The sequence below is a fragment of the Oncorhynchus masou genome, chromosome 15, assembly GCF_036934945.1.
Source record: "Oncorhynchus masou masou isolate Uvic2021 chromosome 15, UVic_Omas_1.1, whole genome shotgun sequence".
NCBI lineage: Eukaryota > Metazoa > Chordata > Actinopteri > Salmoniformes > Salmonidae > Oncorhynchus > Oncorhynchus masou.
Genome location: NC_088226.1, coordinates 28817578 through 28835701, shown reverse-complemented (window position 1 = coordinate 28835701; position 18124 = coordinate 28817578). Strand labels below are relative to the sequence as shown.

Sequence of the window (18124 nt, the reverse complement as noted above, 5' to 3'; positions counted from 1 at the left end):
ATGTGTATGTATATGTGTGCATATGTGTAATTGGTGTTGTACTGCACCGCTGTAACTCTGCGTTGTGTGTGGTTGATTGAGACTATAGACGTGGACTTTGGAGATCAGGTTGTTTTAATGAATCAGAATTCACTCTCTGCATCCTGCATCCAGAAGAAAATAAAACATTTGTAGAGCACCTATGTTCTGCGAATTGTCGCCTCTTTCTACAACATGTGCACAATACAAGGGACTGGGATCATTCGAGGTGCTAGCCATCGTTCACACATACTTTTAAAACTTTTGATACTTAAGTATATTTTAGAAATTACATTTACTTTTAATACTTAAGTATGTTTAGAACCATATACTTTTACACTTTTACTCAAGTAGTATTTTACTGGGTGACTTTTACTTGAGTATGTTTCTATTGAGGTATCTATACTTTTACTCAAGTATGACAATTGGGTACTTTTTCCACCACTGCTGTGATATGTGGTTGTCCCAACCAGCTATCTTAAGATTTTTTTATTTTTTTTAACTAGGCAAGTTAGTTAAGAACAAATTCTTATTTACAATGACGGCCTACCCCAGCCAAATCCTCCCCTAATCCAGACGACGCTAGGCCAATTGTGTGCCGCCCTATGGGACTCCCGATCGAGGCCGGTTGTGATACAGCCGGGATCGAACCAGGGTCTGTAGTAACGTCTCTAGCACTGAGATGCAGTGCCCTAGACTGCTGCACCACTCGGGAGGCCCTAGGTGAATGCAATAAGTGTAAGTCGCTCTGGATAAGAACGTCTGCTAAATGACTAACATGTAAATGTAAAATGGGTTGTAAAAATACATGAAACATGTCCTGGGTGTGGGGAAAATGGGGAAATAAAGGTTTTTATCACAATCAACATCACATTGGATCACTTTTAAATGCGGAAGACACATTTCAGTTGAATACATTCAGGTGGAACTGACTAGGTATCCCCTTAACGAAAGACACATTTCAGTTGAATGCATTCAGTTGCACAACTGACAAGGTATCCCCTTTTCCCTTTTATTTGGGTTCAGTTTAAATTGTTCTATTCAGCCTGCCATCCAGATGGTGGCAGTAACGCATAGTTGGGATGTCAACCGCTGCTAAAATTCCAAAGCAAAGAAGAACTAGAAACGAATTCATTTACACACTCTGGAGGGGGGCATTGAACGACTCGTATTCATCCGTCAACGAAACTAGGAAATATATTTAATATTCCTATCAACCTGAAGTCATTTCTAGAGTTGCGCCAGGCCCCCTCACAAATATTGACTGAAAATAGTAGATTTCTAGACTGAATCATGGCGGATTCGAGCAACAGTGCTGCTTCGACTGGAGCTACAGGCTCGAATACTGGTGCCGCCGGGGCTGTTGAGCCGGAGGGAGCTACTGGAGCTGCGGGGATCAAGCCCGTGTTGGAGGTGGTAAAGGGGCAGAACTTTGACGTTGGACCCCGCTATGTCAACCTCTCGTACATCGGGGAAGGGGCCTATGGAATGGTTTGGTAAGAGAAAATAAACAATGTTCGCCGTAAAAACGTTGCCTTCAATATATATATATATATATATAAACAAGCCAGCTAAGCTTCGCCTGAAGGCGTTGGCTTGCTCACTGCCTCCCCATATCGCCTAATAATTGACATATTGACAACTAACGTTATCTGGATGTAAACGCACAAGTCTGCACATACCCTTGTGTATTCAATTGCACTTAACGTTACCACTGGTAGTGAAACTATTTATACGTAGTTAACTGGCTAGCTAGCAACAGATTGACAGCGTTTGGCTCACTTAGCTAGCTAACGTTACAGTAGTTAGGTTTGTAGGTAGTTACTAGCTAGCTACGCTGTGTGGTTTTAGTATGTTTTGATGCCCACCTATTGTATCCCAGTAACGTGCACAATTGCATAAAACGAACAAGCTAGTTTCTACAAGACACAGCATACGGCATTTGTAGTACATTGGGGCAAACAACGCTAGCAAACTAACTAGCTATATTATAACCGCAACGCAGGCTAACTTGATGGCTAAAAACGTTATCTTACAATTAGCTACCTAACTAGCTAAGTCGCTAATAGGCGTGGTTATTATGAGGCTGCCAAAATCTTTTTCAATACAGGAAGTGGGATGAAGTGATTGCGCAGGTCTTTGTAATGTTGATACATTTAAACAGCCCATCGTTCACACCGCGTGAGTCGATTTTTGAGGGGTCAACTGTTACGAGCTAGTTAGTTACCGGTAGCTAACTAAACAGTTCGTTGGTTAGTTAACCAACCTCACTGATCGTACCACTAGTTTTCTAATAGAAAATGTCTCGCGAGGCTTTCTGTGCAATGTTGCATAGTGCACAAGGTGGGCGAGAGAATTGTTTAATTAAGCAAGATCAAAGATTGAGTTTAGCACGATTTCAGATGTTTTTATTGGTCCTTATATGGTAAAGGAAACCAGACTTTACAGCTATATGCAGCTACATTTTATCTACCTCTTGTAGGTGTATGGATGTCAAGTCAGCAAGTCAAGTTTTGACTTGCGAGCCAGGGCAAGCATTTCTGGCCTTATCCAAGTTATCTAAACAATGGGAAAGTGTTACACCATTATTTCATGCTTGACATTTTTGACCAAATGCAGAACTTCCTAGGGCATGCCATAGCAAGCACACTCTGAATGTGATCAAAACCGTGTATAGACTGAATATTTATTTTTAATGGCTCAAGAACTTTTACATTTCCTTGACAGTTGTATTTACTAAGTTGTCAATTAGAGCCTAACCTTTAATAATTCAATATGAGCCCCTCTTCTGCAATGGTTCCTCTGGTTGTCTCAATGTGCTCATGCTCACGTGTCAGTCATCACTGTGTCACTATTATAAAGAACTGCCATGTCATATGCAATGTGCTGGGCTTATTGTGCAGGTTGTAACTGGAGCCCTCTCTTCCCCATCTCTCCCCCACATCTTTCTCTCTCCCTGTCTCTCTTACATCCCATCTCTCCTAACTCTCCCCCATATCTCTCCCTCTATCTTCTCTCTCCACCCCATGCAGCTCGGCCAATGACGGCATGACAGATTCTCGCGTGGCCATTAAGAAGATCAGTCCATTTGAGCATCAGACGTACTGTCAGCGCACACTGAGGGAGATCAAGATCCTGCTGCGGTTCCGCCATGAAAACATAATTGGCATCAACGACATCCTGAGGGCCCGCCGCATCGAGTGCATGAGGGACGTGTATTCTTTTACCCGGAAAGGGGGATACCTAGTCAGTTGTACAACTGAATACATTCAAATGAAATGTGTCTTCCACATTTAACCCAACCCTTCTGAATCAGAGACAAACGGGGAAACTGGCTAGCTGTGTCTGTGTGTCTGTGTGTGTGTCTGTGTGTGTGTCTGTCTGTCTCTGTCTGTTTGTCTGTCTGTTTGTTACTAGTGGTGGGTAGGCTAAATAAATACAACAGAATAGGCCTAATTAAAATAATAGTAATTAAGGAACCGAAATATGCAGGGAAGAGCATGCCCAGAGCTCATGGCTGAACAGTCCCCGGATTGAAATTGGACTGGGTTGAAGGCCAACATTGTTGTTATTATTATTATTTTTTATTATTATTATTATTTTCTTTTACATCTGCTCCACCCACCTGCAAAATCACACAAGCATGGCTCCTCGCTCCACTCAGCTCACATGCTCTGGTGTGGTATTAAAAAAATATTCAGCTTTTCTCCACTCATATAAAATGACGTAGAATTGCATGAAATGGGTTTATCAAAGGCTATTTTTTTCTCAGACCAGCAAATACCTTGATAGATTTATGCAATTCATCTAGGCTGTATCACAATCGGCCGTGATTGGGAGTCCCAATTGTTCCTAACTGACTTGCCTAGTTAAATAAAGGTAAAAAATAAATTTAAAAAATGCTTTTATTATGAAGTTTAAAAAAAATAGTTTCTGAAACTGCATAGCTAAGGCTCTGGTTTGTCCAAGGAGTGAGGGTAAATGGTATGCATTTTCTCTGCTATCTACCTTGTTTTAATTATTATTTTGGGTATAGGGGAGGGTCCAAACCAAAAAAATTACATTTGTGGGAGGGTCTGGTACAAATATATTTTACTGAAGGGTGGGCCATCCATTTTCATATAAGAGTTGTCCGATTTTTCTCCAAGTATCCCTCATTATAAATAACGTGCAGTCCCTAAATGTTTTGCATGGATGCAGTATTTCCTTGTTCCTAGGTTGATGACTTAACCTTTGTTTTCAGTGTTATAATTCCATGCAGAAGCATTGTAAAATAAGCAAATTCATTGGACCTGCGCTGAAGCGAAAATTACTGGAAGTAAATGTTAGCAATACAGGGGGGACTACTCAATATTATTATAGGTGTGTAAAGGCCTTTATGTTTACTAAAACCCCACCAAAAATTCACACTTAATACAGGGAATTGTTTACGGTCAGGTTCAAATGGATGTGGTTGTTGACCCGTAGTGCCTGTAACTGTCATATTCCTCTTCATCCTCTGTTGTCTCTTTAAATGGCGCCCCCTGCTGGTTCCCAGCTATATCGTGCTGAACCTCACGGAGATGGACCTTTTCAAGCCTAGATCTAACAGAATAACATGGGTTATGGTTTGGTCCCCCTCTGTTCGTTAGGCTCCTTAACCCCTTGTTTCCCAGCTACATAGTGCAGGACCTGATGGAGACCGACCTGTACAAGCTCCTGAAGACCCAGATGTTGAGCAACGACCACACCTGCTACTTCTTGTACCAGATCCTGAGAGGCCTGAAGTACATCCACTCTGCCAACGTGCTGCACCGTGACCTCAAGCCCTCCAACCTGCTCATCAACACCACCTGCGACCTCAAGGTAATGATAATCAGAATACTACTACTAACCCTATATCTACAATACTACTACTGCTAACCCCAGCATGATAACACTATAACTAACCCCAACTGTAACCTTAAGGCATGGTTAGCTACCCATTGGTCTAAGGTCGGGGCTGTTATTTATAAAACGTTTCAGAGTATAAGTGCTGTTCTATGGTCAGTATTGCCTTGTCAATTATTTTTATTTAGCTAGGCAAGTCAATTAAGAACAAATTCTTATTTTACAATGACTGCCTACCCAGGCCAAACCCTCCCCAAATCAGGACAACGCTGGGCCAGTTGTGCGCCACCCTATGGGACTACAGATCACTGCCGGTTGTGATACAGCCCTGGATCAAACCAGGGTCTGTAGTAACGCCTCTTGCACTGAAATGCAGGGCCTTTGACCGCTGCGCCACTTGGGAGCCTTAACTATTGCCTACCACTGGGCGCAAACTTGTGATACTCAGTGCCGAAGCGTGCTGCTCAGACCACTGTGCTACGGCAGTTCACTAATGGACAGGAGGCACCTGATCCTAGATCAGCACTTTTTCTCTTGAGACACTTATGAATACGCCCATGTTTACCCTAGCTATCACCCAATCATAACCATTAGAGAGTGGGGAAATCTAACCTTGGACCAGTGGTTAGGGTCTAACCAAGGTGTGAAGAAAAGTATCTATACTCTAACCAGAAGGGGGCGTTGTGAGGATTTGCTGGCATGAACAGGCCCGTATTTATTCTGTCGATTCTGTTGCAAATTGTTTCTTAAGTTGAAGCTTTGCATATGTGTGTCTACATGCTTCTCTGCGTGTTTTAACGAGCCTCTTCCGTCAGATCTGTGACTTTGGGCTGGCACGGATAGCTGACCCAGAGCATGACCACACAGGCTTCCTGACAGAGTATGTGGCTACGCGCTGGTACAGGGCTCCCGAGATCATGCTCAACTCCAAGGTGTGTGTGTGTGTGTGGACTGTGCATTGATTCCATGTCTGTGGACCATGTTTTCTCTGTCAGGGCTACGCCTAGTCCTTTGTGTATGTGAATGAATGTGTTTGTACTAACTCCTTGTGTTGTTCAGGGCTACTCCAAGTCCATTGATATCTGGTCAGTGGGCTGCATCCTGGCTGAGATGCTGTCCAACAGGCCCATCTTCCCTGGGAAGCACTACCTGGACCAGCTCAACCACATACTGGGTGAGAGAGAGACAGGTTGCGATCCAAATGGCAGCCTGATCCCTATCTAGTGCACTTCTTTTGACCAGAGCCTTATGGGCCCTGTGTGCTCTTTTCTGAAATACCCTTTGGAAATATCCTTGACTTTGGCTTCTGTCTGTGAAAAGGGTGGACATGCTAAACTTACCTGAACTTGCCTTATACACTGAACAAAAATAGATCCTCAGTATCTTGTCACGGTATATCTATGCATTCAAATTGCCATTGGTAAAATGAAATTGTGTTCGTTGTCTGGAGCTTTTGCCTGCCCATACCATAACACCACCGCCACCATGGGGCACTCTGTTGACATCCGCAAACCACTCGCCCACACAACAGCATAGACTCTGTCTGCCATCTGCCCGGTAGAGTTGTAACCAGGATTCATTGGTGAGGAGCACACTTCGCCACTGGCCATTGAAGGTGTGCATTTGCCCACTGAACTCTGTTCCAACGCAGAACTGCAGTCAGGTCAAGACCCTGGTGAAGATGACAAGGATGCAGATGAGCTTCCTTGCGACGGTTTCTGAGAGTTTGTGCAGAAATTCTTTGGTTGGGTAAACCCACAGTTTCATCAGCTGTCCGGGTGGCTGGTTTCAGACAATCCTGAATCTGGATTTGGAGGTCCTGTGCTGGCTTGCTTCCATGTGGTCTGCAGTTGTGAGACCGGTTGGACATACTGTCAAATTTTCTAAAACGACGCGATAGAGAAATTAACATTAAATTCTCTGGCAACAGCTCTGGTGGACATTCCTGCAGTCAACATGACAATTGCACGCTCCCTCAACTTCAGACATTTGTGGCATTGTGTTGTGTGACAAAACTGCACATTTTAGAGGGGCCTTTTATTGCCCCCAGTGCAAGGTGCACCTGTGTAAATATCATTCTGTTTAATCAGCTTTTTGATAATCCATCCATCTGATAGGTGTGGAATATCTGGGCAAAGAAGAAATGCTCACTTAACTGGGATGTAAACACATTTGTGCACAAATGGATCTCCTGAAACATGGGACTAACAATTCACATGTTGTGTTTATAATTTTCGTTCAGTATAAATATTATATTTCCATTTTCAAAGCATTTCAACTGTTTGCTACCTTGTGTCCTGCTGAACAGGACCCATGTTTAAAATGTGTGATTGGTTGTGCAGGGATCCTGGGCTCTCCCACTCCGGACGACCTGAACTGCATCATCAACATGAAGGCCAGGAACTACCTGCAGTCTCTGCCTGAGAAACCCAAGGTCCCCTGGAACAAGCTGTTCCCCAAGGCAGACAGCAAGGGTAGAATACACATATACACACATTATTATATTATAGTCATTTATCTTACCCAGAGTGACTTAGTTAGTGCATTCATCTTATGGTCACTAGGTAAGATCGTTATTGTAAGTAAAACTGTTCTTCAATAAAGCAGCTATTAGCGAAGTCAGTGCAGTGTTTAGTGCAAGAAAGGCAAGTACAACAGCATTGTTTTATTATTTTTCACACATGTATGTGTACACACCTTCCCATGCTAACACACACAATGCATACATTCACAGTTTTTGCAAGCATTACATGCATTTGTAAGCATTGCATGCATACACTCACACTTCCCTTTTCCTAGCTTCACTAGTGGTCCCTGTTTTCCTACTCATGTGTGAACTTATTGGGAAAACTGGCTTTTGGTACACTGAGTAGACTTCAACCTAGTTCAAATGGTAACATTAGGTGTCTATCCTTCCCTTTCATGTTGGATTGTGGTATTTATGGATAATCTATTGATTTTGGGAAGACCTATCCGTCATGAACAGTAAAAATCCTGTTTTTCATTCAATTTGGATGAAACAAGATCAAAGTATGTTGACCAAAGTATGAAAATGACTATATTGATCAAGTTCGATCATAAAGTTAGTGGTCCCCTCCCCCATGTCAAACACTTGGATTCAGGAGGTGGGATTAGTAAGGGGATAGGCTGACATCACCCTAATTTATTGTAATACACCAATGGTGACATGATATTCCCTTACCTAATTGAAATAAGTATAGCCTTGTAACCAACATTGGTGAAGGGTGCCAAACTGTGACTGTTGGGTGTCAGCTAATATATAATACAAATTTTACACGTCATCTATGGCAAAGATACTTGTATGTTTCCCCTTTCATCTGTGTCTGGTGTTAGCTAGTTACTGGCAAGCTCGGTCTTCATCTGTGTCTGGTGTTAGCTAGTTACTGGCTAGCTAGGTCTTCAGCCAGCTTGAAACAAAAGGGGGGAAGGGTCATTCAGTTCTCAACACATCCGTCAGTGTTGCTGTGAACCGCATCCCAAGAGACATGACAAACATTGATGCAATTTCGATGTGCTTTGAGTTGCTGTGTGTCTCACAAAATTAGGTTGAGATGATTTTACTGCAACACGGCCCCACTGCATCCAAGTTGATTTACACACTACTGGTCAAAAGTTTTAGAACACCTAGTCACTCAAGGGTTTTTCTTTGTTTTTACTATTTTCTACATTGTAGAATAACAGTGAAGACATCAACTATGAAATAACACATATGGAATCATGTAGTAACCAAAAAAAAGTGTTAAACAAATCAAAATATATTTTAGATTCTTCAAAGTTGCCACCCTTTGCCTTGTTGACAGCTTTGCACACTCTTGGCATTCTCTCAACTAGCTTCACCTGGAATGCTTTTCCAACAGTCTTGAAGGAGTTCCCACATATGCTGAGCACTTGTTGGCTGCTTTTCCTTCACTCTGCGGTCCGACTCATCCCAAACCATCTCAGTTTGGTTGAGGTCGGGGGATTATGGAGGCCAGGCCATCTGATGCAGCACTCCATCACTCTCCTTCTTGGTAAAATAGCCCTTACACAGCCTGGAGGTGTGTTGGGTCATTGGCCTGTTGAAAAACAAATGATAGTCCCACTAAACGCAAACCAGATGGGATGGTGTATCGTTGCAGAATGCTGTGGTAGCCATGCTGGTAAAGTGTGCACATGCGGAGATCATCCGTTCACCCACACCGCGTCTCACAAAGACACTGCGGTTGGAACCAAAAATCTCCAATTTGGACTCCAGACCAAAGGACAAATTTCCACTGGTCGAATGTCCATTGTTCGTGTTTCTTGGCCCAAGCAAGTCTCTTCTTCTTATTGATGTCCTTTAGTAGTGGTTTCTTTGCAGCAATTTGACCATGAAGGCTTGATTCATGCAGTCTCCTCTTAACAGTTAATGTTGGGATGTGTCTGTTACTTGAACTCTGAAGCATTTATCTGGGCTGCTATTTGAGGCTGGTAACTAATGAACTTATCCTCGGCAGAGGAGGTAACTCTGTCTTCCATTCCTGTGGAGGTCCTCATGAGAGTCAGTTTCACCATAGTGCTTGTTGGTTTTTGTGACTGCACTTGAAGAAACTTTAAAAGTTCTTGACATTTTCTGTATTGACTGACCATCATGTCTTAAAGTAAATGATGGACTGTCATTTCTCTTTGCTTATTTGAGCTGTTCTTGCCGCAATATGGACTTGGTCTTTTACCAAATAGGGCTATCTTCTATACCACACCTGCCTTGTCACAACACAACTGATTGGCTCAAATGCACTAAGAAGGAAAGAAATTCCACAAATTAAATGCATTCCAGGTGACTACCTCATGAAGCTGGTTGAGAGAATGCCAAGAGTGTGCGAAGGGGGGCTACTTTGAAGAATCTTAAATATAAAATATATTTAGATTTGTTTAACTTTTTGGAGGGGGGTTACATGATACCGGATGTGCATTTAATAGTTTTGATGTCTTCACTATTATTCTACAATGTAGAAAATAGTACAAATGAAGAAACCCTCAAATGAGTTGGTGTTTTAAAACTTTTGACCGGTTTGTGTAGGTGTTTCAAAGAGCTGTCAGTCAAGGCGAGTTCATGAATGTAACTCCCCGGCCCACTCAGTATGTCTTTTCAAATTTCCTGGTAGTTAGCCATGAGAGGGGGGGAAATTCATTTTTCTCCGATTTGAGCATTTCTATCCAAAACAAATATTATAGCTGAGTAACTCAAAAGGCTTTTACATGGGAATCAGAATGCCTGTTAAAGACCTTTTTAACAACACCTGTCTCTCCCTCCTCTCCTCCCTCCAGCTCTGGACCTGCTGGGCCGCATGTTGACCTTTAACCCTATCAAGCGCATCACGGTAGAGGAGGCCCTGGCTCATCCCTATCTGGAGCAGTACTACGACCCCACTGACGAGGTATGACAGCAGCAGGCCGCCCTCACGTACACTAGTGCCCTCACATACTGTAGTGCCCTGTCCAGAAACCCATCAAAGTCCTTTTTCACATATGAAATTCGTTACTCTGGTTCAATTTTCTGAAGCGTTTGAGAATTCTACAAAATATGTTTTGCTTTCACAACGCCTAGAAATAGACCACATTTTACATGCTAGCTTTCTAATGGGCAAAAGTTCCACGCGGCTCACGCTGTCACGTCACAATACCTGAAACTTTGGTCCTGGATTGTGGTCGCACTACTCCCGCAGGTCCAGGATTTGTTTCAGCCATGGTTTGTTTGTGTTTTGCACATGCTTTATAGCGTGGATCAGTAGGGATGCGCATCTTTCCCTCTCAAGACATTTTGATTCGTATCTAGATACATGGGCTCTGATACGATACAAGAACGATACATTTTAGTTTGAAGCAATTCAGTTTAGAGAACAAATTGATGTAATACGATTCGATACACTAACATTTGTTGAATAAACACATTTTCCATTCTAAATAGAAATCTGCTGCTGGATCTCATGAGCTGGGCTTCTCTGAGCTGTATGTATGAGCAAGCCTCGTTCAGCAGGTATAGCCAGTAGCTTACTTTTATTCCAGTAAAACACCATTTTCAACAAGTGTATAGATGATAATACCCAAGCAAATTATATGAGTTGTCACTCAACTATAGTAATAAAGCCTAATATCGCGCAAGCCATTTTAGCATTTGAATGCTGAAGGTGCTGTGCAGATGTGCAAGATTCAGGACAGGCAGCCTACCTCGCGTTGGTCAGGGTATCAGGCTGGGCACAGTGCGCAGTTTGATTAGGATACTGATAGGCGTGTAAAGTTTCAACAAACCCACTGTAGCATTGTACTTCTCATAACCCACTCTGGGCTAATGTGATGGGCTGTAACAGCTAAGTAGCTCTCTGTTGCCCTGGCAGTCCGTTCGTACAGTATGTAGTAAGTGCAACACAAGGTGCATTGGATAATTCATTGACGACTTCAGCTTGCTTATATAGAGTGGGTACTACTTGTTTGCTGAAATGGGTATGAGACGGCGAATTTCATAAGCACTTTCAAGAGGTGCTGAAAACACCCTATTCTTCTCAACCACCGAGAATGGATGCATATCTGTGGCTATAAACATACCTATCGCTCTTGTAATTTCTTTGGCCTGGTCAGAATCCGCTGCGAAGGGCTGTTTGCTCCAGTGGTAGGAATACTGGGGTGATGTCGGCCCGTCAAAATGAAATCCAATTTTGGTGCCATACACATTTAGCAGATGTTATTTTGGGTGTAGTGAAATGCTTGTGTTCCTAGCTCCAACGGTGTAGTAATATCTAACAATACACACATCTAAAAGTAAAATTATGGAATTAAGAAATGTAGCAATATTAGGACGAACAATGTCAGCCTGGAGTGGATATGTATGTGATGGGCTCTATAGACATTATGGGCAGTATGTGGGTAGAATATTTGGTATATTTGTAGAATACATAGGATAGAATTGTGTGTGTGTGTATGTGCACGCGCACACACACAGCAATAGTTAAATAGGATGGCATTGACCCCAGAGTACAGTAATATACATGTGACATGAGTAAAACAGTATGCAAACATTATTGAAGTGAGCAGGGATTCCATGTCTATGTACATAGGGCAGCAGCCTCCAAGGTGCAGGATTGAGTAACCGAGTGGTAGCTGGCTAGTTACAATGGCTAAGTACCAGGTGGTGATACAGCCCGACAGGATGCACCTGTAAAAGTTTGTTAGGGTCTTAGGGGCCAAGCCAAATTTTTTTCCTGATGTTGATGATGGAGAATTCTCCTGGTTTATCGACCCCACCACTCGCCATTGTACTGAACTGGATCCCGGCTGCGTATCACAAAAGGACAGTTTGAAATGCGGCAATTGAGATTAAAATGTTTGCATGGGCACTAGTTGTTTCAACGGAATAGTCTGAAATTGTTTTTTTCCCCAGCTCAGATTGATTCGAGGCATACGACGTTACGTAGGCATAGCCTATAGGCCTAGTGTTTTTATGTTTTCTTGAATTTATTTATTTGGGTTCACAGTGCGGACCGAAACGAGGTCCCTGTGCTGAACGGTTCGGTACGAGATTTTTAGAAGGTAGAAAGTATTATGAGCAACAACAAAATGTGAATCGGCAATTCTGAACGTTTGAATCTATTTTTTTTCTGACGATGCGTGCTGCATTTGGATCGGTTTGGTGTCCGTGGACCGATGCAGTCGTATCTTTAAAATTTGAATCAGGGACTGATTGCGTGTCGTGAATCGTTACATCCCTACGGATCAGAGTACCAAACGCACCAGGATCATATGTGAAAGCGCCCTAAGGTGTTATGATTCCGTGTACTGTAGCCTATTTGTTGTATACTGTTATTACACTTAAGAAAATATACTTAACAAAAATATAAACGCAACATGCAACAATTTAAATGACTATATTGAGATACAGTTCATATAAGGAAATCAGACAAATTAAATAAATTCATTAGGCCCTAATCTATGGATTAAACATGACTGGGCAGGGGTGCAGCTATGGGTGGGCCTGGGAGGCCATAGGCCCACGCCCTGGGGAACCAGTCCCAGCAAATCAGAATGAGTTTTTCTAAACAGAGGGGCTTTATTACAGAGAAATACTCCTCAGTTTCATCAGCTGTCGTAGCTTTTGCCTGCCCATACCATAACCCCACCGCCAACATGGGGACCTCTGACATCCTCAAACCACTCGCCCACACAACGCCATAAACTCTGTCTGCCATCTGCCTGGTACAGTTGAAACCGGGATTCATCTGTGAAGAGCACACTTCTCCAGTGTGCCAGTGGCCATCGATGGTGAGCATTTGCCCACTGAAATTGGTTATGACAATGAACTGCGGTCAGGTCAAGACGCGGTTGAGGACAACGAGCACACAGATGCGTTTCCCTGAGACTGTTTCTTCCTTGTGCTAACCCACAGTTTCATCAGCAGTCCGGGTGGCTGGTTTCAGATGATCCCGCTGGTGAAGAAACCGGCTGTGGAGGTCTCAGGCTGGCATGGTTACACGTGATCTGCAGTTGTGAGGCCGGTTGGACATACTGCCACATTCTCTATAGTGACGGAGGGGGCTTGTGCTAGAGAAATTAACATTCAATTCTCTGGCAACAGCTCTGATGGACACTCCTGCAGTCAGCATGCCAATTGCACGCTACCTCAACTTGAGACATGTGACATTGTGTTGTGACACAACTGCACATTTTAGTGGCCTTTTAATGTCCCCAGCACAAGGTGCACCTGTGTAATGATCATTCTGTTTAATCAGCTTCTTGATATACCACACCTGTCAGGTGGATTAATTATCTTGGCAAAGGAGAAATGCTCCCTAACAGGGATGTAAACTAATTTGTGCACAACATTTGAAAGAAATACGCACAAAAAACATGGAAAATTCTGGGATCTTTCATTTCACCTCATGAAACATGGGACCAATTTTGCATTTCTATTTTTGTTCACTGTAGTATTTTCATTGTGTGTGTGTAGCCTGTAGCAGAGGAGCCGTTCACCTTCACCATGGAGCTGGATGACCTGCCTAAGGAGAAGCTGAAGGAGCTCATCTTTGAAGAGACGCTCCGCTTCCAGGCCACCTACCAGGGCTCCTGAGACATAGAGGTACACACGCATACATACACTCACATCACTCCATAACGCTTACTAGAGCTTTGAAAAAGATAGGTGGCCATTCTGCTCACACATGAAGACACTTTTAGCTGTGATGTTTTTTCTTTTGTCATTTTCATCTCCTGTTCATATGTGTTTCAGCGTTGAAGACGAGTGACAAAGCGAGTCTTGAAACAGGAAGACTCCAAACGACAAGATACAAAAACAACATATATACAGCATACAAAAAAAAGGACCAGAAACATTTAACAGTTAGTATTTTCTTATATATATATTTTTATTTCTATCGCGGGGAAGTTTTTTTTTTTAGTGGGGGGACTGTTGTCTACTTAAAGGAAAGATTCACCCGTTTTGAATGTTATTTTGTTTATGTGCATCTCAGCGACGTTCTTTTGATTCCTGGGTTATTTCATGTGTATCCTGAGCTATTGCCAATCAAACAGGCAGAAATTCGGATGGTATGTCGTAGCATTGGATATAGCCGCTCTCATTACACTGTAAGTTAATAGGAATTTGACTGTTAGATCGCAAAAACATCTATAATACATGTCAGATTTAGAATACTGGCTGATGTCACACGGGAGGTTGTCTTCTCTCGAATGGGCCATTGATCATATTTTTGGGATTATTCCTACCTCGAAATGTGTAATTAAACAGAGGGTCCACCACATTTCTCCTATTTGTCTGCTCTTTAAGTTGATGATGCATTTCATGGTTCCATTGCGTATGTCAGACTCTGCTCTGCGAGGCACATCGAGCTGCAGGTTAAACATGGTGAGATTGTAGACTCCTAAGTTGATAGTTGTAAAATTGCCTAAACAAACAGCACTAACTATTTTACATACTGATATGGACTCTGGTGTTATTTTGTGTAGCTACATTTTGCTAGCCAGCCAGCCCATAAAGAGAGCATTGGATTGTGGGTTTTGTTGGATTGTGGGTTCCATTTTCACATGTTGCCACCAACCTTATTATAACAACAAAATGAAACATTTGTTCACAAATATATTGTTCTTACATTGACACTGTAAATTATAGGAATTAGTGGTTTTGGGTGGATATTTTCTTTAAGTACTACTGTGCTCATTTTAACCACCATCAGGATACACTTCCCTCTATCTCTTATTTTACTGCTTTCTGCGAGGAGTATGTACTGTTTAAAAAGCAAGACCTTAATCTTACTCCCGTCTGACCGACTCCATTTTACCACTCTTCCCTGTGAGCCTTTCTTTTTTCCCCTCTGTAAATCTGTGCTCTTTCTCTCCATCTCTTTCTCACTAGTCACAGTATATGTTACTGTATTAACCAACACCTTAACTGTCTGTCTTGCTCCATGAAATTGTTGTTTGAGAAAAAAAGAGAAAGAAAAGATGGATGGGCGCTGGTTATATGTGTACATACATGGTTTTGTTTGAGTGATCTCGTGGCGTTTTGGTTTGTACACCGTTATTTGAATGTTTATGATCAGTCAGGAGTCATATTTGTATGTTTTGAAGTTTATATTTGACAATAATTTAATGGGATTTTTGGGGGTGGGGGCACTGATTTTTAGACATTCTTTACTTGCAAAACAAAAATTCTATGTTTTACTGGCATATTGAAGTTTTATATTTCATTGTCTTTTCTTTAGAAATGATGTATGTTGTTCATCTAAATGAACATGCATACATTCTTGAAATGTACAAAAGTGGCAAAGGAAGAGTGGGATGGAGGCATGGAGAGATGAGAAATGGCTTGAATGGTCTTTGTACTGTAACCCACAGCTGGCTTTCTCTATCCACACTTATAAAGAGGACTTCAGAGTTTTCAGATAGAAATGCATGACCTAGAACAGGCACGATTACCCCACATCTTAGAAATGCTGATGTGATTTCCCTATTCTTTCTGTGCTAGTCTCAGACTCACTAACACCGATCAGCGACATGCCACAGACCCTCACCGGTCCTTAAATGGGAGGTTAAGAAAAAAAATCCAATCTTTGTTGGAGAGGGGTACCTATAGTATGTTTCTCTTTGCCCAAAACCAAATTCAACTTGAAATCAGCCTCCATATTAGAAAATGTTAAGTTCTCTGCCTGTTTGCCATTCCTCCCTCTCTCCTTCCTTCATGTGTCTGGTATCGTTTCAGGGAGGACAGTGATCTGTAAATACTGTTCATTTATTTAGTTGTGGAGGGTGGCAGGCAGAATCAGCAGATTTCCGGCTGACATATACTTTAAGCTTGTGTTAAACTGATAATGGTTGCCACGGTTGCGGTGTCTATGGTAATTAGTGGTTGATTTGCTCTTTGTTTTATGGTGATTGTTGCTCAGATCTTAACGCATCACTGTCAGATCTCCGAATGTCACATTTTCCACTCACGTCTAACAGTGGACTGCTCCATTTTGCCATAGCACATCCTCAGCCCCTCAGAAGCTATAAGCCTCTATTCATTGGTAGAAGTGGCCCTACATTCAGATCTGGGATCAGTTTAGCCTCTCCTAATCCTTACATTTAGTCAATAGAGGAGGCGGAGAGTAAATCTGAGGCCAGGTCTGTGTTCAGTACATTCTGGAACGTTCAATTGAACGGAAGCAATGCTGTACTGAACGACCAGTTGATAAACAGGGAGGGGTTGGGTAACGCTGTCAGCATGGCTACTGCCCTTTTTTAAAACGCTGTCAGTTATGAGCAAACACACATCAAAGTGTGTTCAAGAATGTTTTTGGGAAACGTGTCGGTCAGCACAAACCGTTCCGCAACGTAGCAAATGTTAAAGCGAACTGAACGCACCTCTGATCGATCAGTGCATATGTGCAGTATCATCCATTCCACATCCCTCAATTACCAGTCATGCTATACTCAAAGGGCTTTCCCTCTCAGGTCCCACCCACCTTACATTTATCTTGCTTCTGATTGGCTGAGACCTCCCAAACCACATCCCAGGTTGTGCTGCCATTTGTTGACTCATTTCATTTTCTCTTATTTCCTCCTGTACATTTTTTTTCTCCTCTCGACTTTATTCCCCCCCCCCCCATCATGGCTAGAAATTACAGCAGATCCGATTTTTAAAGGTGAGGAGCCTTTCTTGAGTGACATCTGTCAGTCATGTTGGGGGAAGAGGGGTTACTTGCGTCAATCATCTCAATCAGCACACCTGCACTTTGCCACAGTAACCAAACTTTTTCCCTTCTGTTTTTTTCTTTCTTGTTTTATTTTTTAACTGTTTCTCTTGAGTCAAGACATTGGCCTACTCTTTTGCGGTTACTTACATTTCTTCTTTTTCCTCCCTCTAATCTGCTTGCTTTTCTGGGCAAAGTTTTCATAGAAGCTCACTGGAGCTCGTCACACTTTTTATTGAGTGTGTGCGTGTCAAGTGTCTTAACACACGTTTGCGGTGTCCCACCCTGGTCCGCACCGTTTCGTGTGTGTGTGTGTGTGTATAGTCGGTGGTTGAAACACAGCAGACACTACTCCAATCTCCAGGATGTATGCATGTCTCTCTGCGTCTGTGTTTTATTGTTTTGAAACGCACTCCAGAGGCTTTCCCCTTACTTGTATCTGCATGTTTGGATTCTTGTGACTGTCTGTCGTTCTCTGACCAAAAGCTGCTTTACTATCCCCCAACCCCTTTTTACCCCCCTCCCACCAGCGACACGACCCAACTGACCGCCAGTCTCATCGGAGGACCATACGAATGAACCAACGGGACCATGTTTGCAATACGCAATCACTCACTTTTTCACAGACACACGCATACACACATCCTTGCACACCACATATGTACACGCACACAATACATGAATAAAACATGCATAGTCAGGCAGGTTTCTAAATAATGTCCTTTTTTAAATGGCTGTTATTATTATTATAGTGAGTTGTTTATTTTTGTTTATACATAAGGGAGTTTTTTAAAATGTTTTTATTTCTCTTTTTTTTCACGTATGGTTGTGCTATAACTAGAGGTGTTTTCACAGATATGAGCTATTGAGGGTTATCGTCTATGAGTATTATGAATTAAACAATTATATACATATAATAAATACAATTCCTGCTACTGGTAAACTGTCTTTTGGTTTTCTTTGTCTTACGGTCTGTCCTTGTTCGTGGTACTGAATGGCAGTGTGGACAGCGTTATAGAAAT

General features: G+C 42.4%; 1 protein-coding gene across 1 annotated transcript; it reads left to right on the top strand.

Annotated features, from left to right (window-relative positions):
* The first annotated feature begins 1137 nt into the window (after positions 1-1137).
* LOC135556099 (mitogen-activated protein kinase 1-like) lies at positions 1138-18045 on the top strand. Its single transcript, XM_064989016.1, has 9 exons — positions 1138-1514; positions 3051-3233; positions 4674-4863; positions 5703-5819; positions 5947-6061; positions 7230-7361; positions 10195-10304; positions 13865-13993; positions 14144-18045. The coding sequence occupies exons 1-8, from the start codon at positions 1312-1314 to the stop codon at positions 13982-13984; spliced, it is 1170 nt and encodes a 389-aa protein (XP_064845088.1). The 5' UTR covers positions 1138-1311; the 3' UTR covers positions 13985-13993; positions 14144-18045.
* The last annotated feature ends 79 nt before the right edge of the window (positions 18046-18124 follow it).

Coding starts and splice junctions, on each gene's coding strand:
- LOC135556099 (XM_064989016.1), top strand. CDS start 1,312: ATGGCGGATTCGAGCAACAGTGCTGCTTCGACTGGAGCTACAGGCTCG. Junction 1,515..3,050: donor GGGGCCTATGGAATGGTTTG/GTAAGAGAAAAT, acceptor CACCCCATGCAG/CTCGGCCAATGACGGCATGA. Junction 5,820..5,946: donor AGATCATGCTCAACTCCAAG/GTGTGTGTGTGT, acceptor TGTGTTGTTCAG/GGCTACTCCAAGTCCATTGA.